This window comes from Lutra lutra, chromosome 3 (assembly GCF_902655055.1).
Source record: "Lutra lutra chromosome 3, mLutLut1.2, whole genome shotgun sequence".
Lineage (NCBI taxonomy): Eukaryota > Metazoa > Chordata > Mammalia > Carnivora > Mustelidae > Lutra > Lutra lutra.
The window spans coordinates 82,297,311-82,320,054 of NC_062280.1; the positions used below are offsets into that span (position 1 = coordinate 82,297,311).

At 36.6% G+C, this 22,744-nt stretch overlaps 1 protein-coding gene across 1 annotated transcript; it reads left to right on the forward strand.

The window, feature by feature from the left end:
* The first annotated feature begins 425 nt into the window (after positions 1-425).
* Positions 426-22,097, forward strand: ZC3H15 (zinc finger CCCH-type containing 15). Its single transcript, XM_047722396.1, has 10 exons — positions 426-640; positions 9,059-9,160; positions 13,853-13,964; positions 14,985-15,137; positions 15,563-15,654; positions 16,789-16,971; positions 18,318-18,464; positions 18,630-18,731; positions 19,473-19,596; positions 21,294-22,097. Exons 1-10 carry the CDS (start codon positions 566-568, stop codon positions 21,482-21,484), a joined length of 1,281 nt encoding a protein of 426 aa, XP_047578352.1. The 5' UTR covers positions 426-565; the 3' UTR covers positions 21,485-22,097.
* Positions 22,098-22,744: the final 647 nt, after the last annotated feature.

Consider the following 22,744-nt stretch of genomic DNA (forward strand, 5'->3'; position numbering starts at 1 on the left):
CATGCTGTGTTCGCCGGCCCTGTTCCATCTGTGCCTAAGAAAGTACTTGAGTACCGTGGCCTCCCAGCAGCCCTGAGTTGCGGCGGCTGTTCGGTGATCATTCAGGATGGGAACCGGTAAGGGCAATCATTAACCGAGCAGGCAGGACAAAAGAATCGCCCATCCTCAACAACAACGAACCTGAAGGGAGGACCAAAGCGCAGCAGGTGACAACCAACTCGCCTCATTGATCCTAAGGCCTGACACAACCTAGAAAGGACCAGGTGGATGAACGACATCACAAGTGATGCCAAGTCATTTCCCCACGTCCCTTCCCTGCCCCCTCCTGGCCGGCCGCGGCAGAAGCGCACGCGCAGCTCCGTGTCCGGGCGCCCTCCTCGCGACCCACAATGCTCTGCGGCACCGACCTGTCGCAAAGGCCGCATTTCGGCGGCGAGTGAGCGCCTTGCTTTCCGTGCGGTGCGGCGGCGAAGGAGGCCCGTGTCCTCTTCCTCCTGCCGCGGGGCCAGATACCCTGACGGTGTCCAGCTGCGCTTAAGTCTGGCCGGTGCCACCTGTCTCCGCAATGCCCCCCAAGAAACAGGCTCAGGCCGGGGGCAGCAAAAAGGCGGAGCAGAAAAAGAAGGAGAAGATTATTGAAGTGAGTACCCACCCCCTCCCCCACTCATGCTGTGAGCCCTCAGGGAAGCAGCCTCCTGGTTCCCCGCTCCACGGCTTCTGCTCTTGTCTTCCGGGACGACGTGTCCCCCTCTGGCTCTGTGGCCCACTGCCCCTTCCCCAGCCCCGTGATGACGCTCCCTACCTCTCATCGCTATAGTGACGCTGCTGGCGCCCCCGCACCCAGCCTTTGCTTCTCCGCCCACGCGCCCGCCTTCTCCGACCCAGGTCCGAAAGTGCACCCCTCTCCCCTTCCCGTTTCAGGGTTTTGACCTTCGCTAGTCCTTAAAATTGAAGACGTTTCTAGGCTGGTGTTTTTGGAAAGTAAGCTGAATGGGCTTGGATCAGACTTTTTCTGGGGGGGTCGGCTCGTGAGGAGCCTTTGTGTTCCAATTTTACCCATCACTTTCAGTGGTAGTTTCGAGCTAACAAATTACCACTTCGTGGCCTTTTCGATCCATTACAAGTTCCATAGAGTGGCGGTTTCTTTAAGGTCGCAGCTCACCGTTTGTACATGGCTCTATATATATACATTGTGAATTACATTCGCTCTGCTTTAAAAGAGATTGTTTTAGTGTCGCTAGCCGTATTAAGTGCCGTATTTGAATTTGTTATGTATTCACAGATATGTAGATGCACATGTATATATATGTATATACACACACATTTATTCAATTAGTGCCCTGAGTCTACAGCTCTTTATGGCCGAGGAACATTATTGACGTTCTTGAATGTTTTATATTTGCCTTCTAATGACTACCAGTGAGTTTCCTGAGAGTGAACCATCAGTGACTTTTAAACAGTTCTTCGTGTCCTTTGGATATAATTGGAAAAACCTATGATCATTTTCCTGCTTATGGTATACCTGAATAATGGACACCCTTTGTGGAATTGTTACTTTTTATCAGAACTCAACCAAAATGCATGTTGGTTGTTTTGAAATGAGTTTATTTATAAATGATTACTGGTTTTGTTTATTTGTTTTTCAAAGGTCTTATTTATTTGTCAGAGACCACTCAAGCAAGAGGAGCGGCAGACAGAGGGAGAAGCAGGTTCCCCACTGAGCAAGTAGCCCATGCGGGACTCAATCCCAGGACTCTGGGATCATGACCTGAGTGGAAGGCAGACCCTTAACCAACTGAGCCACCCAGGCATACCTAAATGATTACTGTTTTTAATATTTGGTATTTATAGCCTTGAAAAACAGCAGTGAAAACCCTCAAGGCTTCATAGTATAAACCTTATTGGAACTTGTCTTTGTCAATTTTTACATAATTTTTAAATTCTGCTGGTTTAACATGCTTATAAAGAATTCTAGTAATCTTTGCTGAGTTCCAGCTCTGAAGCAGAACCTGTATTCTTTTTTTCTTTTTTTTTTTTCTTTCTTTTTTTTTTTCTTTCTTTTTTTTTTTTTTTAAAGTGGGCTCTACTTGGAGCCCACCTTAGGGCTTGAATTCATAACCCTGAAATCATGGCCTGAGCTGAGGTCAAGAGTCGCACGCTGAATTGACTGAGCCACTCAGGTGCACCCTCCCAACCTATATTATTATTGCTAATTTGTTCTATTTAGAACTGTGATGAAGCAGATAGCCAGAACTTTAAAAGCAAATGACTATCTTCTTCACACATGTGTCTCCTGTCACCTTTTTGAACAATCTGGACACTGGCACTTGAGTAGATCTCTGGGAATGGTGATCTCATAGCACTCAGTGCTATGTAAACGAGGGACATTTTAGGGATCACATTATACTTGTCAGTTTCCTGTACTAAGATTGAGTTAACGTGATACAAAGTGAAATTTCCTTACAGACGTGAAATTAAATGTTACCTGACAAAGTATACCTCCTACATTATTGAACTTTAACTGTATGCAGTGATTTTATTTTAAATTGGCAGGAGTAGTATTTTTGTTTTAAGGAGTTTTACATGAAAGTTATGTACTGTTTATCAACTAAAAGTGTAGGTATATAATGGGTTCATTCATCTTGTACACAGTTATTCTTAAGGTAGAGAGAAAGCAACCTTAGTTTCATTAATGAAAACTTAGCCAAAGAAAAATACAAAATAAGACAGCTGCATTTTTTAACCAAAAATACCCTAACAGTGATGATATTAGCCTGCCCCTCCCCCCCATTTATCATATATGGTGGGCATCTTTTTTTTTTTTCTTTCCTTAATGGTAGTAAGGTTTTGTAGACTCAAGTGTACTGCATGGATATTTGCTACCAGTGGAGAGGTACAACAATATTGTGAATTTAGTGTTAAGTTTGTCATTTGTTGTGAAATGAGATTTACGTAGAAAATTCTATTACTTAGCCTGGTTAGGAAACAGTATATTCCTCTTTGTTAAATATTATAGATGACTTTTTTTTTTTTTTTAACTTTCCCCAAACCCTAGCATATCCTGATGGCTAGTGTATGGGGTTAAGGATGAAAATTGATTGAGGAGCTGGGAGCAAAGCCTTATGTAGTTCTTATCAGCAAAATGGAACTAATTCCTATATTATAGAGCTGTGGGTTAAAAGAAATGACATTTGTAAAGTAATTGACATATAGATAATAAATGGCAGTTGCTATTATTTACTATTTTAAAAAGAACTAGTAAGTGAAAATAATCAGACTGGCCTGTGCTGTCTGTAAAGGGTTTACTTTCTGTCACCTGAAATAATTTCCTTCTGTTGCCTACATTTTTTTCTTTCTCTCTTTAACCCTTCCAAAATGTATTAATTGATTTGCACTATTAGGTATTTTCTTTCTGAAATGAGTATATCAAAATATGTTATGGTTCTGTTAGACATTTATGCAGTTATCTCAAATGGCATATACTATTTGCTTTCTTATAGCTAACATTTAATAAACTGAAGTCAGCTTTGAGAAGTAGATTTGAAAATGGAAAGAGAAAGGATCCTTGGGTTGTAGGGCATGCAAATAAATTGTCCAGCTATGGACTTGTAGCAGCAAGAAAGTGGTAGTAAGGGGCGCCTGGGTGGCTCAGTGGGTTAAGCCGCTGCCTAGGTCATGATCTCAGGGTCCTAGGATCGAGTCCCGCATCGGGCGCTCTGCTCAGCGGGGAGCCTGCTTCCCTCTCTCTCTCTCTCTGCCTGCCTCTCTTCCTACTTGTGATCTGTCCCTGTCAAATGAATGAATAAAATCTTAAAAAAAAAAAAAAGTGGTAATAAGACACCTAAAGAGATGGTATCCAGATGTGTAAAGGATGGAGAAAGAGAAATGATTGGTTGCCAATGGAAAAACTTTAGTCAAGGTCAGTTGATTATTTGAAGTTAGATTAGCCAGCTGTAGAATATCCATTTCATGGAGAACAAAAATACATCAGACAGTGCGTGTGGCGGGTGGGGGAGGCAGACAATGACTAACGAAATAAAACAGTGCTTGCTTCTGCTTACCCTAATGTCCCAAAAGGTAGTCTCTAGGTGTCTTGGAGTACTATTCAGTATTGTCCTGCTCTCCCAACCTTTCCCCCTTGTTTTCACATATCTTATTTAAGGACTGGAGGCTGGCTGTAAAAGAAGCATGATTACTTAATGGTATAGCAGGGGGAAGAAGAAAGGGTCAGTTTTAAGTGAAGTCTGGAGTTCATTGAATGTTAAGGCTCTTGGAGCTTCAGGGAGCCATCCTTAAAAAAAAAAATACGTGTTTTCTAAACTGCTTTGTATTCAGTTTTGCACATCTGAAACATACACATACACTGTTCCTTCCTTATAACCTAAACTTTGGGACCATATTGATCCAATGAGGACTACTATTTCTAAGCTTATTTTTTATTTTTTATTTTTTTTAAATAAGAGATTTTTTTTTTTAAGATTTTATTTGAGAGAGAGAAAGCACGGGAAGTGGAGGGTCAAAGGGAAAAGCAGGCCCCCTACTCAGTGGGGAGCCCAATGCCCGACTCCAGGATCCTGACCGGAGCACAAGGCAGTTGCTTAACCAACTGAGGCACCCAGGCACCCCTTCCAGTTTTATTTTAAGCACGATTTGGGTTCAATTGTAACCTCCAGTCTTCCTGTCTCATACTCCCCACCTGCAAAAAATCCAGGTTAATCTTCACATAAGTGTCCTAAATTCAAGAAAAAGGGAGAAAGCCCTTTTGAAGTATTCCAAATAATAAACCATCCTATTTTCAGTAGGCGGTGTTAGTATCCCACATCAACAATGTGGTATTCAGAAAGTTTTTTGTGTACCAACCTGCACAGTAACCTAACTAGGTTTCTCTGGAAAATAGTTTTTCATGGTGGAAAGAACAAAGACTTTGCTTGGAGTCAAATATACCTTGGTTCAAATATCATCTGTGTCACTTAATAGTTAACACGTAGTGAGCCAGACACAATTATCAGTGTGTTGGAGAAAGGAGAGAAGACAAGCCACGTACAAGTGATAAATTTATGCAGCTTTTTTAATTCTCTCAGTGAGATAAGTTTTATCACCCTTTTTATAATTGAGGAAACAGGTACAGGGATTAAATAACTTGCCCAAGGTTACTAAATTGGCCGTTTGAACCACGATTCAAACCCAGGAAGTGTGGCTGTAGACCCCCTACTGTTAACCAGTGTGCTCCACTACTTTGTAGTAAATCTTTTAACTTCCACAACAGTCCTAAAAGGTTAGAGTGAGACCCACTTTACAAATAAGAAAACTGTGGCAAAGAAGGTAATTTGCTCACTTTTGTTTGAGCTTAGAACTTTTGCAGCCTGGCTCGAGCTTATACTCTTAAATCATTACACTATACAGTCTGACTTCAGAAGAATTGTTGAACAGTTCTCAGCTTCAATATAACATAAGATTGTTAAGAGGATTCAATAAAATATATGTTGACTTTAGGTTTCATGAATGCTGAATAGATGTGTCCCCTGTCTCTGTGAAAAAAATAATGATTTCTGAGCTCTAACCTAATTAAAGACTTTAAAAACACAACTCATTCATTATCTCTTTTTAGGCTGGTTAATTATGTGCTAAAGCGGTGTAATTAAACCTGAAAAACTGTTTTTCTTCTGGGATCTGGAGCTTATATACTTCTATCAGAAACTGTTGTCATGAGTATTTTTTTCTAACTAGGCAAGTCCCCTTAGAGCACTTTTTTCTTTCCTAAATCTTCATTTGTTAGTATCTATCTTGCTGTTTGGCCTTGTTTATTCAGTAGTTTTGTGGTTAACTTATGGGGCATGGTTTGAACCCTAGTTACGCTCTTCTCTGGCAGGCCTTATGTAGATGTACTTGCACTTTGATCTTGATATTTTTATCTAGGATTTTTCCATCTCCCCTACCTCCCATGAGAACTCACTTTTTGTAAAAGGAAAGTCATTTCATACCCGGTTGCTGCATGTGCTCATTTCTTTTCATATATCACATTATACTTGACCATCTTTTCTTCTTACTGAATTGAATATTGAACTCTCTTACCTATAAAAACAAGGGACACCAAGGGCACCTGAGTGGCTCAGTGGGTTAAGCCTCTGCCTTCAGTTCGGGTCATGATCTCAGGGTCCTGGGATCAAGCCCCACATCGGGCTCCCTGCCCAGCGGGGAGCCTGCTTTCCCCCTCTTTCTGCCGGCCCCTCTGCCTAATTGTGATCCCTCTCTCTGTCAAATAAATATATATTTTTTAAAGGTGGGGGGGGCATTGGCCCTAAAAAACCTCAAGTTCAGCATGTTTGTACGTCCTACTTTTTTTACATGCGTAAATTACAGAAAATTCATGTAGAATTTTGAAATATGAGAGAAATTTAAGAAGGGGAAAGTGAAATTTTGGTATATGGATGGATGTAGATGTGAATGAATAAAAAGATACTTCTTAATGAGAACCTTCTAGAGCTGAACTGTCTTCAACTTTGCAAATGTTAAGAAAACTGAAAGATCTGTTTTACTGATTTTGAGATTCTGTAAAGTTACGTCATGCTGAATGTTTTCAAATATTAATCATATCAGTACTGTTTTTCATTTCCAACGTGTCCACATAGGTATTCTGCAGCTGTTAATACTTCCTATTACTTTGTCCCTTCTCTCAGAATAATACCAAAATGGGGCGCCTGGGTGGCTCAGTGGTTTAAAGCCTCTGCTTTCGGCTCAGGTCATGATCCCAGGGTTCTGGGATCGAGCCCCGCATCGGGCTCTCTGCTCAGCGGGGAGCCTGCTTCCTCCTCTCTCTCTCTCTGCCTGCTTCTCTGCCTACTTGTGATCTCTGTCTGTCAAATAAATAAATAAAATCTTTAAAAAAAAAAAAAAGAATAATACCAAAATGAAGGCTTTAAAATCGTCAGTTTATTCCAGACTGATTATTTTTAGAGGGTCTCACGTTTCTTTCAGTAGTATAGACCTTTTTACCGCTTCATCCTTTCTGAGACCTATCCACAAACAAGAGAATGAAAAAGATGCAAACTCCCATTTTAAAATTAAACATCTAGGGTCAGCTAGTCGATTCAGTTGGTAGAGCATGCAACTTTTTTTTTTCCAGATTTTATTTGTCAGAGAGAACAAGCAGACTAGCAGGGGAAGCAGTAGGCAGAGGGAGAAGCAGGCTCCCCACTGAGCAAGAACCTCTCCCCAATATGCGACTTGATCCCAGAACCCTAGTATCATGACCAGAGCCAAAGGCTGATGCTTAACCAGCTGAGCCTCCCAGGTTCCCTGAGCATGGAACTCTTGATCACGAGGTCATGAGTTCAACCCACATATTGGGCATGAAGCTTACTTTAAAAAATAAATAAATTTTTAAAAAGGATAAAGTTAAACATCTGTTTGAACCTCAGTCTACAAAGATTGGTAGTGTATGGATAAGTTGGTAACTGGCTCAGTAGAAGAACAGAGCTCAACCAACTAAGCCACTCAAGCACCCGTATAAATAAATCTTTAAAAAAAAATTTAAAATTGTTTTGAGAAGATAATTCTCTTGCAAAAAACAAACAAACAAAACCAGTGAAGTACATAATATTTATGCAGTATTCCTAAAATGTGTTTGGTAGTACATAATCCCTTAGGGTACTCTGAGAAGAATGCATTCTGAAGTAAAAAAAAGATTCAGAATTGCTACATACTGCATCCCTTCTGGTAAAGGCTCTAAGATATCTTACGTTTAAGAATTAAAAACACTGTTAGGCAAGCATTTTCCTAAACTTTCTTGACTGTATGTCATCTTGTCTTGTATTCCAACCCTGCACATCTTGTAGAATTTATATTCTTTTTTTTTAACATATTCACAAAATATATTTCCAAGTATGCTCGTTATAGCATTGTCATTACATTTAAAATAAAAACTAACCATCAATAAGGGAATTATTACATAAACCTTCATATATGTATAATACAGAATACAGAATTATATGCGCAGCATGGAAACATTTAACATTTAACAATATGATGTAAATTCATACATCACCATAACAGAATATTAGAAACTTCTTAAATGTCAATAATAAAATTATTATGTTAATTTTATATACGTGTTATTTATGCTGTGACATGGTGAAATTTAAGATATGTTATTTTATGAAATAAGAAAGTTCCATGATAGTAAACATTAGGTTACTCCATTTTGTTTCATGTGCAGTCAGACACAAGCATCCACAGCCACACGTGTGAGTGTATACATGTACTCCTCTAGTTGTGCCTGCCACCATCAAATAGGAAATGGGAGGTGGCAGGAAACAGAAAGGGGTTTTATGTCTTTATTTTATATTCTTTAGTATTGCTTCAGTTTTTTTTTTTTTTATAAACATATATTTTTATCCCCAGGGGTACAGGTCTGTGAATCGCCAGGTTTACACACTTCACAGCACTCACCATAGCACATACCCTCCCCGGTGTCCATAACCCCACCCCCCTTCTCCCAACCTCCCTCCCCCCAGCAACCCTGTTTGTTTTGTGAGATTAAGATTGTCTTCCTCCCAATCCCATCTTGTTTCATTTATTCTTTTCCTACCCCCTTAACCCCCCATGTTGCATCTCCACTTCCTCATATCAGGGAGATCATATGGTAGTTGTCTTTCTCCGATTGACTTATTTCGCGAACGATGATACCCTCTAGTTCCATCCACGTCGTCACAAATGGCAAGATTTCATTTCTTTTGATGGCTGCATAGTATTCCATTGTGTATATATACCACATCTTCTTTATCCATTCATCTGTTGATGGTAGAATTTATATTCTGAAACACACTTTGGAAAAAGCATCCTAGAGTAACAGGTTTAATAACGATAGTTGTAAGTATATATTGAATTGTAAAGAATTCTGGGTCGACTTGATGTTTTAGTGTTTCACATGTTTATGTAGCATACTAAAGAAAAGTTTTCTTTTGCATAAATGAAAGAGTGATTTTTAGGTCTGACTGAAAAAAATAGATGAGAAATTAATATAAATTGCTAAGATATTTCTGTCCTCTTTTTCATTCAGGACAAAACTTTTGGTCTAAAGAATAAGAAAGGAGCAAAGCAACAGAAGTTTATTAAGGCTGTGACTCATCAGGTTAAGTTTGGTCAACAAAATCCACGTCAGGTAAGTAACTTAAAATTTCTGCATTTTCTTCATATGGATGTAATAAGGCATCTGTTACAGATAGACGTATTTGGAATGGTAATTGTATTTTAAAATGGAATCCTACTCTAAAACTTTTCTGCATCTTGCCTTTGTTACTCAGCAGTATGTCTTAGATATTTCTCTAAGCCATTTTGATATAGCTCTAATTTCTTCTAATGGCTTCATACTATTCTACAATATGGGTGTACTGTATACATCCATTTCACTATAAGTGATCACTTTGTTTCTAGCTTTTTGACGTTAGAATAATTCTATGAGAAATGTCTGTGTACGTGTGTTCTTACAGGCATTTTTGCTTTTTTGTGACACATTTCTAGATCAAGGGAAATGGACTTCTTTTTTTATTTGTTTGTTTTTTAAAGAGAGAGAGTGTGAGAGTGCCAGCTGGGTGGGGAGGGGAGAATCCCAATTAGCTCAGAGCTAAAGCAGGCCTCGATCTCATGACTCTGAGATCATTATATGAGTGGAAATCAAGAATCTGATGGTTAACCAGCTGAGCCATCCAGGTGCCCCAGATATCTAATTTTAATAGATTAGATTAGTTTCTGTGGCGATTGTAATCCTTCACATTTTCATTTGCAGTGCATGAGTTATAGGTACTAACGTTCTTTTTAATGTTTTCCAATCTGGTAAGTATAAATTGAGACCTCATTCTTTGCTTTGTTTCCCTCACTACTAGTGAGTTTGAGTAGCATTTGTTTTGTTGTTGTTGTTGTTCTGTTTTGAGTACCTTTTCAAATGGTTGTTGGCTGTCTGGGTTTATACTTCTCTGACTTGTGTATTCATATCCTTTGCTTTTCTGGTTGTCTTTTTCTTGTCAATTTATGAGAGACACCTTTGCCTGCATTACAGATAATTTGTGATGTTTCTGTTTCATTTGCTGTACAATAATTTTTATTTTTTGTATTGTCAGGTATGTCTAGCTTTTTAAAAATACAGTTTAAAAGTCTCTTGCACCACTGGATTATGTGTGTTTTTCCTAGATTTCTATTTTATTTTTACAGTCTATAATTTGTCATAAATTTATTTTATATGTCAGTAAGCTAATTTTCTTTCAAATAAATAGCCATTTACACCAGCATCATTTATCCCACCAAATTGAAATACCATTGTTGACATATAGTAAAGTCTCAAATATATTAGGATCTGTTCCTGGATTCTCTTTTCTGTTCTGTTTATTGTCTGTCCCTAAACCAGTATCCCATTGATTTTTATTATAGTGCCTTAGTAACATGTTCTGTTAGCTCTTTTTTTTTTTCTTTTTAAGATTTTATTTATTTATTTGACAGACAGACAGAGATCACAAGTAGGTAGAGAGAGAGGGGGAAGCAGACTCCCCGCCAAGCAGAGAGCCCGATGCGGGGCTCGATCCCAGGACCCTGAGATCATGACCTGAGCCCAAGGTGGAGGCTTAACCCACTGAGCCTCCCAGGTGCCCCTGTTCTGTTAGCTCTTTAAAGGAAGTCCTTTCCCCCAAATGTTACTTCTTTTATATTTTTCTTGGCTATTCTTAGGCATTTATTCTTCCATATGAATTTTGAAATCATTTTATCTATTGGCAACATGTTCAAAGAAGTTAGCTCCTTTTCTTCATGTTCTTTAGATCTTTCACTTTCTTGAGTTTAAGATTTTACAGACATGCATATTTATTTTAAAAAGTACTCTTTTTGCCACTCTATCCTTAACTTTTGGAAATACTTTTTTTCATCTGAGAATATCAGAATATATGTTTGTGACTGTAATCTGAAACAAATTTCTCTCACATATATTGTCAGCAGATTAGTGCCTCGAGCATTTTTCTTTTCTTACACCCAGCTTGATTATATAGCCAAAAACTATTGATCTTCCATGCTGCTCATTTAGTAGCCTGGTTTAATAAAAATGTATGCTTAGATCTTGGAGTCATCTCATTTGTTACATGAACTTAAATTTTAGTGACACTTATCTGTACGGTGGAAGGATAATTGTGGTACCTGTGGTGGTTAAATGAGAAGATAATGTGAATCTTCTGGTGAATATAGGTGTGTGAAAAGAATTTACTTTTCTTCCCTTACTCCTTTTTTCAATCCTGTTCTCCCCTCCCTATTTTTTCTTCTAGTGGGAAGTATATTGACAGGTAATTTTATATTTTATTTTTTATAGACCCGAGGAAGCCCGAAATTTTCAGTGGTGGTGGTGGTTAGGATTGATGGTACCTTCAGTATTATAATTTTTTATAATTTCTTGGGTACTTGGGATTTTATCTGCAAAATGAGCAGCAGTCCTGCTGTTAAAGCCAGGCAGTAGGTACCCCACTGTAGGCCCTGTACTGTAGAGGATGACCCTACTCTATGTCTCCTCTAGACATAGCTCTCCCACAGGCAAGGAGTCAGTGGGGTTAAGGGAGTTTATACCATCCCTCTCCACAATACTTCAGGACCTACAAAGGTTATGTTGCCTATACTTAGGGTATACTCTACTGCCAATATGCCTGAAGTACTCAAAAGGAAGGCTGTGTGTTCACTTCAGCGGCACATACACAAAAAAAGAAGGGTATGTGCTGGGAGTATGGACAGATCTGAATCCATACCATGTCCTTCCCCACACCATCCACCTTCATGCACACACATGGTGGGATGAAACTCAGTGTGGGAAGAGGAAGAGCCAGAAGTTGATTCTTGTTTTACTGCCGTGCTCCAGCGTAGAACTCCATGGAACCTGGGCGTTTTAAATTTGAACCTGTCCTTCCAGGTTGTAAGGTATATTTGTCAATAGGGGTACAACCATATTTTATTTAGCATTAGTTTGATTTCTAACTTATAAATATTCACAGAAATGGTTTATGGGCTTCCAATGTATCCTTGCTCTGGGTCCATAAATGTTTGAGATGAACCTCATGAGCAAATGATAGTTTTATTATAGATAAAATGACTTAAATTTTTCTTTTTAAAAAATGTTTTCCGATTTTTCCATTTGAACATATCTACCATATGATCAAAGTTAGGATTTGGGATGTCTTTAACCTTATAGCATTTGACCATTGCCTTCCTAAAATTTCTCCTTCCTTAAGTACTTTTTTTGTGCTGGATTTCCACCTGTATCTTTGATGTTTCTTGGACCCTTTTATGGGCTTTTTAAAGTTGTGCTGTTGGCTCATTTAATATTGGTATTCTTCAGGGAACTGTCCTCTGCTCTTGTCACTTTTTTTTTAATCACTTCTTTATGCTATTCTTGAGTAATCTCTTACACACTCAAAGTTTTAATCAATTATTATCGGTAAGCTGTTTCTAAAATCTTTATTTCAAATCAGACTCTCTCCCCAGGTATCAAGATCCTTGTCCACTTGCCTTCTAAGTAGCTCTATTCAGTTGCTCTGTAAGCATCTCATACTCAGTATGTCTAAAACTGAGTTCCTCTCCACCTTCTGCCCTGAAACCTGTTACTCCTGTATACCCTGTCTTGTTTAACAGCACTAACCATACATGGGATAGTCCTAGACCCCACCCTCTCTTTTCTACTTCATGTCTAGTCAGTCACTTTGTACTGTCAGTTCTACCTCCTTAAGAGTTCTCACCTCTTTTCTCCAACCTTGCTACTAATGCCTACTTTAAGCTCTTGTGTTTTCTTGCCTACAGCAGTTGCATTAGCCTCTTCATTTTCTTTGCTGTTCTTGGGCTCCTTCTAGTCCACTTTTCACACAGTTGCCATTGTGGTCTTTATAAAATACAGTCTGATTGTGTCATTGACTTGCTTTAAGCCATGGAGTTTTACTCGTCACCTACTGATACAGTCCAAACTTTTAATTGATGTTTCTCATACTGTGTTCCTTCTCGTGCCTGTATCTTTGCATTGGCTGGCTCTCTGCATTCCTTTTCTTACCCATCAGAAAAATTCATCCATAAGGTATTAGCTCAGTCTAATTTTCATAGGCATATAGGCGTTCCTTGTTCCCAGAGAACCATGTATATTACAGTTGTTGACATGTCTGTCTTCCCACTAGAGTCTGAGCTTCTTTAAATAAGCATCTTTATCTTTTCATCTTTGTATTCCCTGTCATCTAACATAGGACCTGACATATAAATGTCTGGATGAATCCTCTAATCATATTAGGTATGTAAATTGTGTGCCTGGAACTATGTCATATGTCATATTTGTTTTGTTTTATCTCCCACATTGACCTAGCTCAGTGTTTTTCCACAAGGGGAGTAGGTATTTTGGGTGGTACAGTTCTTTATTGTCTGGGACTGCGCATTTCCAGATGTTTGCATTTCTGATCTTCAAAAGACACCCTCATGTTTCTGGGAAGTGGGTGGTTGTCATAAGAAGAAAATCCCAGGTGAGATCCATTACTAAAAGTGCTGGGCATGTAGCAAATGCTTAATAAATGCTTATTGCTGTAAGCTTTTGAATATGCTTTTTACTTGGCATGGTACCATTTTTATAAATTTTTTTAAGTCAACTGATACAAGATTTCGCAGTTTCATTTAATAGTTTAACCATACGATTTAATACTTACTTAAAGGCCATTGTAACACTGATACTAAGAGGTATGGACTATATATACATAAATGTGCAAATGTTTTGTTAGTGATGCTCTATGTACTATTGTATAATGAGAACAGTTTTATTATATGAAACCAAATTTTCATATTATTCCTGGGAATATTTTAGGTAGCACAAAGTGAGGCTGAAAAGAAATTGAAGAAAGATGACAAGAAGAAAGAATTGCAGGAACTAAATGAGCTGTTCAAACCTGTAGTTGCTGCTCAAAAAATAAGTAAAGGTAAATTTTAAATGTCGGAAGTATTATTTTTATCAAATATAATTCATATTTAAAAGCCTCTTGATTTGTTTTATTGAATACACACACACAAAAAGCACAAACCATAAATACAGAGAATAAACTGATGCTTTGCCAGAGGGGAGGAGGTTGGAGGCCTGGGATGGGCAAAAGGATGAAGGGGAGTGGGATGTATAGGCTTCCAGTTACAGAGTGAAGAAGTCATGAGTATAAAAGGTACAGCAGAGGGAGTATAGTCAGTGGTATTGTAATAGCATTGCATGGTGACAGATGGCAGCTACATTTGTGGTGAGGGTGGCATATAGGCTTGTCAAATCTCTATGTTGTAGTCCTGAAACTAATGCAACATTGTGGGTCAATTGCAATTTAAAAAACCTTTAATTTGTTTTGATGTATATCTTCTTCGTATAAGCCAGTGTGTCTGCTATGGAAATGATATTCCCTTTGTCAAAATTAAACTATATCAATGACTTTCTTATAGTTCCTCTATATATGTGTGCAGCTATGTGATTGTACAACTATAAATCCAGCCACTAGCTCCCCACTTAAGGTAAAATTAAGGATTTAGACAGTCTGCTAGTTGATTTATAATATCTGTTCTTTGGTAGACAACCTGTGGTTCTATAAATTATAAGTTCCAAACTCTTGGTAATGTATCTCCATGTATGTTTATATTTCTCTTTTATCTCTGCCTCATTGACTCAAACTAGACAAGTGACTATGGAATAACCTCTAAGTTTGTTTGGTTTCCCACCTCTGGAAATAAGAGTAAGAATGGAAGGAATAATGGTAAGAATAAAAGAAACAAAAAATAGGTAAAAAAAAAATGGTGTAGAATGAGCTTTAAAGAAATGTCTTAATAATCACCTATAAGTGGTATTTTGCTCTCACATCAGTGAATGGAAAATAACAAGTTCACCAGTAGTAATTATATCTCAGATAGAAGCTATACTTTGTGATCTGGCAGATTGTAATACAAATACCATGTGCCATTTGACATAGGTGCAGATCCCAAATCCGTGGTGTGTGCATTCTTTAAGCAAGGACAGTGTACTAAAGGAGATAAGTGTAAGTTCTCTCATGACTTGACTCTGGAGAGAAAGTGTGAAAAGCGAAGTGTTTACATTGATGCAAGAGATGAAGAACTTGAAAAAGGTATTTTTTTAAGACATTTTCTTAAAAATATCTTTTGGTTGTTACTAAGATATTTAGAACTTGAAGAATATTTTGCTCTTAGGAAGGCTGTGTTTGTTAAAAAAAAAATATTCTTTTTCACAAAATCTGAGTTGACAGCATTATGTCCTTTAGTTAAATAAATGAGGATGTATAAAAAGCAGTTACTTCTTTTGGATTAGTCTCACCCTTTCTTCCAGTACTACCTTCTCATTTGCCTAAACTGCTTGGGATTTTGGTGAATAATTTCATAGCACTGTTTATTCCTATCTTTGGTGTCATTTAAAGAAAATGTGTCAGGTTATAAGTCTTATATCCAGCTTTCCTGTCTAAGGAGATAATGCAATATGTTTTGGGAACAGTAGATAAAATTACAGTATTTAGTTTTCGTATCTCTTTTTATTTAGATACTATGGATAATTGGGATGAGAAAAAGCTGGAAGAAGTAGTGAACAAGAAGCACGGTGAGGCGGAAAAGAAAAAACCAAAAACTCAAATAGTATGTCCTTTTCTTGAATTGAGTTGCTGTGATATTTATCATTAGGGAGAATTATGTGGCAAGGTATTTGCTGCTATTTTTTACTGGATTATTTTTTAAATTATTGGAGCTTTTTATAAAGTGCATCAAGCTTTGTTGGAATTTGCAAGTGTTAAGTCATACAAAATAAGATTCTTTTTCAAAAGTAGCCTTTGAAAAGCATATGACTAAAGTCCTCAAAGTGTCATTTTGTGAGGTGATTTTACTTTCTCTCAGATATGGATGAACACGATCACATATTCAGACAAGAATTCTTTCCTTGTGCAAAGTGAATTGAGGGACAGTTGATAAACACCTACTCTAATAATGAGATTTTTAAAACAAGAAGGTGAAAATGAGTTTTGGATAGGTAATGGCTCTAGTATTCCAGGAAATGCACTTTTAAAAATGTGTACTTTTTTTTCTCGGACCCAGCATTCATGTCCACATATTTATCTATAGTGCAGTTATAGTGAAAAACCTTGATATGCTAGAAAATTTCTAAACACCAGTTTTATTTATATCTGCTCTATTTTTTTTTTTCAGGAAAAGAATATTGTTTATTAGTTAATTTTCACTTCTTTCTTTTAAAGTTTATTACCTGAGGCTTCAATACAATTGTATTCTGCACCAAAGGTCACTGTCCTTTGTGTTCCTTTTGTACCTTGCTTGCTTTCTCCCTTCTTAGATGTGAGAAATTGCCTATAATTTCAGGTAATTCAAATAGTATTTGTATCACTATTGCATGTGATGAGTTTTTAGGAAAGATCAAAACAAAATCATTGGTTTTAGTTTAACCACATTTTTTTTTTCATTTATTTAAAAATCAGGTTGGATTACATTTACAAAGGCTAAAACTGAGGCATGTCCTTTTGTGTAATTCAGAATTTGGAGCAGTGTTGAAAATAGAAATTTTATATAGATCTTCTCTAAAGGGAATTTACCATCATATTAAGTATTTTAAGATTGATTTACGTGTACATTTCTGTGCCAAGGGTGTTCTGAAAAGAGAATAGCCTAAGGATGTAAATAAGAATGTACTTGTTCCATATATTTAAGCATTTACCTTGGAAATGGACTTCTGAGCCATTACTGTGAATAATATTGTCTCTACAGGTGTGCAAGCATTTCCTTGAAGCTATTGAAAACAACAAGTATGGCTGGTTTTGGGTATGCCCTGGAGGTGGTGATATTTGCATGTATCGTCATGCACTTCCTCCTGGATTTGTATTGAAAAAAGATAAAAAAAAAGAAGAGAAAGAAGATGAAATTTCATTAGAAGATCTTATTGAAAGAGAGGTAACTAGAATTTTTTCCTACTATAAAACTAAAGTAGTATTTATCATGAAATTATAATATTTACCACTTGGGGGCAATAGCATGTTATTATGAAAGGGGAAAAAAAATACACCTTTTCCCAAAGTTGCCTTATTTTTTTCTTTAGTTATTTTATGTCTAGAATATAAACCTAACCATAATCACTAGTCCATCATGACATTAATTTTAGGATTATGAAACAATTTTTTATGCCACTGGTTTATCAAATAAATTCTATAAGATTGTTGTACTAGTATATTCATTAAAATGATATTCAGACTTATTGAACTTGAAATTTTAGATGTTTCCCCTGATGTCTTATTTTTTAGCCATTTTACTAATCAGTAATATATATTGAAGGAAACAGCTCCTACAGTTTTCCAGTTGTATATTTTATCATCCCTGGGGTCAAAACTCCCACTGTGTCGGTAGAGGGGAATATGTCTCATTGAAGAAAATCTTCTGCTCCTCATTTCTGGTTTAGCACAAAAGAGGTTTACTCCATGAAATAGCAGATGGGGCCACTGAATTAGTAGATATGGCTCCTGGGAGTGACAAGAAAATGTTGAGATTATTGAAAATACTAGGTTTAGGATTATATATTTCAAATTATATCCATTTTGTCTTTGGATCGTCTAAATACGTTGTGTAAGTGTCTAAGGTTGGGATTATATACATTTGTTCTTAAATGGACATATTGTTTAGTGTCTCATATGAGGCACTATGCTATAATAGAAAATACAGACTTTGGAGTCTGGTATATTTGGGATTGTTTGTATCCTACTTCTGCTAAGTACTAGCTATTAACCTCGGTAAATTTCCCATATCTTTCTGTTGGCTTATTTGTGGAGATCAGCGTGTTAGCGTATGTGTAGAAAACATTTAATACTGATAGCTGCAGATGTTCAGGAAGTATTTTTTTTCCATACATTTATTACTTGATTATTGGCTCTGAGGAGCAGATGGTGTTTTTGCCTAGTTTTTTCCCTCTTTTCCTGAGGAACACAAATGATACTTGGATATTTTCATGGTACTTTTGATATTTTTTGTTTTCAGCAGTTGACTTATTTTAAAACCATTTCTCATATGACAGGTTTTACTCACTTTCAGTATTGAAAAGAAATGCAGCTCAGAAAATATATTTTACTGTGTTTACAAATGCTTGTATCTCTGGACACTCATTGCCATATAAAATCAAAATAAATCTGTTTATTCTAAATTTGATGTCTTAACAGTCACAGGCAAGGACTTAATTGCATTAAGAGAAAATTATTAAATATTGTTATAGGTGATTTGGGGGAAAATAAACAACTCTTTTGTCTTTGCAGCGTTCTGCCCTAGGTCCAAATGTTACCAAAATCACTCTAGAATCTTTTCTTGCATGGAAGAAAAGAAAAAGACAAGAAAAGATTGATAAACTTGAGCAAGATATGGAAAGAAGGAAAGCAGACTTCAAGGCAGGGAAGGCATTAGTGGTACGTCCCAAACACACCTGAAGAGATTCTTTATTTTTTCTTTCATTTTATAATTTCTGTGTCATGCAAGAATTTATTATAATTTAATCATGTTTATGTCTGAAATCCATGACCATGAAATATTTGAATTTTACCATGAGTTGATATATTTGTGTATCTGAATAGATTAGTGGTCGTGAGGTGTTTGAATTTCGTCCTGAACTGGTTGATGATGATGATGAGGAAGCAGATGATACCCGTTACACCCAAGGAACAGGTGGTGATGAGGTAAGAAGAAGCTTTGGCACCTCATCTCCTCATGTTGATGGAGAGAAACAGTGGAGAATAACAATAGAATAGCATGGTTAAGAGAATCAACTTTAGGGCCTCAGTTCAAATCCTGACTCTCATCTGGGAAATCATTTATACTGTAGGTCTCTATCTTGATCTCTAATAAAGTCATAATGATAATTCCTACATGCAGACTACTTGCGAGAGTTAAATGAGTTAATAAAATTATATTATAGTTCTTTATACAGAAAGTAGAACAGTGACTGGGGTAGAGTTAAATGCTTATATGTATTAGCTAAAAAGTATCTGTTTTATTTTCCTAAAAGGAAAATGATTTTTATACTGGAAAAAAAAAAAAACGGGACAGAGACTAAAAGGTACAAAGTAAGGGGAAAATTGAGTAGGGAGCAGGAGACAACAGCAAAATCACTCAGTTACAGGCAAACATAGCTGATTATTCATTTTTTGTATAGTATAAAATTTTAACCTCTGTCTTTGAGTTGAAAATAAAAGTGTCATATTCTGTATGTGAGAGGAAGAAAGTTAAAATATGACATTGCTACTTTTTTTCCCAAGAAGTTTAGGAAAAGGAGTGAATTTTGGCAGTTGTCAAGTTATTGTTTTCACTTGGCATTAGTAATAATTTTGTTTCACTAAGATAAATGTCAGAGGTAAAAGGTAAGTAATTTATGAAAGCTGTTCTCATAAGTAACAACTTTATTTTTTATATTTTTAAAGGTTGATGATTCTGTGAGTGTAAATGACATAGATTTAAGCCTGTATATCCCAAGAGATGTAGATGAGACAGGTATTACTGTAGCCAGTCTTGAAAGATTCAGCACATACACTTCAGAAAAGGATGGTAAGTATGCTAACTTTTGTATTCCAATATTCCAAGAACTAGGACACTGTCTAAAGATAGCAGGGGTGGACAGTTAGACCAGACTGGCAAACTTTGATGTCTGCAGGTACCAGACTGGTAACATAAATATGTATGGTTTGGCTATATATAGAAATAGTCGTGGAAGCTGTAGAATTGGTGGCGAGGTGGATACCGAAGCCATTAACTGGAAGTAGAAGGGGACAAAAATGACTTTGAAGATGTAGCTAATCAGTTTGGAACCTCATGATTTTGAGATATTTTAATTATCAAAAGTGACACTGTCAACAGGAGGAAAACTTTCGAAAATCATTTTCATTGGTAGCTCAGAGTGAATGAACTCACCCAGGCACAATACTTAACATGAGAACATTGTAGAATATACTGCAAACATCAGTTAGAGTACTCGAAAGAGGGAAAGCTTGAGAAGTACAAAGGAAAAGAAAGAAGAGTTTCAGGAAAATCAAGTAGGATTTAAACTGGAAATCTTTAGTTGCAGTAAGAAAGGAGTTGTAGGAATTAGGGTGCCAGTTTTCATCAGGACTGCAATGATAAGAGGAATGAGGAGAAAAATAAGTGCAGATCACTCTTACAAATTTTGCTTGAGGGGGAGACATGGTCATGGGAAGGGCTTATATACCAGGGGGAAAAGATCTGGGAGAAGAAGAAAAATGGAAGATGAAAGGGTATTAGTTAAAGAAACAAGATCTGGAAATAGAAGTAATAAGTTCAGTTAAGAGTGAGAATGGGGGAAAGGCTGGATAGTAAGGCTTGTTGATAAAATTTATGTCTAATGGTGCCTTGACTGAGGAGTTGAAAGAAAAGTGAACGTTTGGCATGGTTAGTATGAGAGGAAAACGTAGAATACTAATCAAGGCAAAGGTTGAGAGAGCAAAAACTAACCTTATTTTTACAATAAAAGAATGCAAGTTATAACTTGAAAAACTGGCTTGCCTTCCTGAGGTGTGAGTGCTGTCAGGCTATTGTCTTAATGCCAATCTGAAGACTGGATTTATCCTTTTAAAAGTAGGGCTGGTAATAGTAGGCAAAATTGCAAGTACTTCAGAGTCTATAATCCCCCAAGACTTGACATCATAGATGTTTAAAATAGCTAAAATCTAAGTAAGGCTATTAAAAATTGTCTTTGTGTAAATATTGGTGTCTTTGAACATTAAAAGACAGCATTTTTGTCGTCTCAGTCTTTCCTAGCCTATAAAGTAGCTGCATAACCCTAGGTTCTTTTTTTCACAATTTGATAGGTTGAAATGTTTTTGGATTCACATCTCTTTGCAGCATTACAACTAGTGTGATTTAACTGCTGTCCCCCAAATCAAAAGCTAAGTAGCTGCTAATAAACATTTTTTGATTCCATGGTCATTTATTCAAAATACTGTGTGGAAGTTGACTTTCTAAAAACCTAATTGCTAGGTCATATAGGAAATACTAAATTATAGAAGATAAATCTTACTTTCAAATGTATACCATTAAGCAATCAAATGTCTATAGTGCACAACATACTTGCACTAGGTATGTAGCTTAAGCTTTCTTAGGCTTAGAAAAAGATCATTTCTTGTTGGAGTAATCTTAGGAAAGGCTTTCATTGAAAAAGGAAAAAAAATGTAGTATGTCTGTGACTCTGTTTGTTTCTTGGCTTTACTGATTTCAGTGTTTACTTTTAGAAAACAAATTAAGTGAAGCTTCTGGAGGTAGGGCTGAAAATGGTGAAAGAAGTGATTTGGAAGAGGACAACGAAGGGGAGGGACAGGAAAATGGAGCCGTCGATGCTGTTCCTGTTGATGAAAATCTTTTCACTGGGGAAGATTTGGATGAACTAGAAGAAGAATTAAACACACTTGATTTGGAAGAATGACACCAGACAAGTCTGAAAAAATTAAGCCAGCTCAGCATGAGTTGAAATTGACTACACTAATTTTTTTCCACCTAGAATTCTTCAACAGGATGTTTATTTCCCATGCTGATTCTGGAGGGCTTACTCTCCTCCAAAAAAGGAATATTCTCCCTACGTCTTGTCTTCTGACTTTGGCTACATCTCATAGTAAGTTCAGAGTAGTTCATGATAAATTGAAAATATAATGGTCATTGCAGAAAATGATTGTTGTAACTGTCCATTCAAGTAGGAAGTGTGACTGCTTTTCCAGCTTTTGGTTTTCATTGGGCATGCATTATAAGAACAACCTAAATTTAGATTTAAAATACCCTTCATTTAACACAGTTTTTAATGAGTGTTTTTCTTTGTATTTATGTGTTTCAAAGACTGCCTAAAATATGAGCACTGTATTTCATAAAGGAAACTGCATATGCAGATTCAGTATTGTATATCTTTGGACGATTAGATGGACATTTAAAAAGAAACTTCTTTAACCTGACAGAATCAGCTGCAATGCCCTGTGTTAAACTGTTTTAAATGTTTCCCTCTTTTTTTTTTGCCAATAAAGTTGTAAATAAAGACTGTCACATTAAAATCCAAGTATAGTCCTTTTTTTCTTTAAGTTTTTATATGAATATTTTCTTAGAATTTATAGTTTGAGGATCCCTTATAGTTAGCACAGAAGGTATAGACAGTTAATGGATTCTCTTAACTGGTTATGGGATTACGTAGAATACTGACAGTACTACTATGAATTCAGTAAACTATGAATTTGGCTTTAAAAAGAGACTATAGATAAAACTATAGGAAAGAGTAATTCCCTAATTGATAGATATCAGCCTAATTAAATATCACCTACAGAACTAATTACTACTTAACCATTTTTGTGGAGACCAATGGTATTAACAATATTACATGCTGAAATTTGATTACTATGAAAGAGTGTAAACAAATTCATCAGAAAGCTGAGCTGAGGGTCTTTGTCATTGAGTTCCCTGAAAAATTAGGATGATATATACAGTTAAATGGACATAATTTACAAATGGAAATTTGTGCCAGCAGCTTTTTGTCATTTTATTTGCAAATATTTGTGCTGTGTTTCTTTGGTTATCTGCAAATAAAAATGGATTCTAAAGCATTAGACTAAGATAATGTATGAGCATGTCTGGTGATGGCCCCAATTTCATTTCTGCCTTAGATAAATTGTTTGATTTTTAAATCTGAAACTTGGTTTCTTCATCT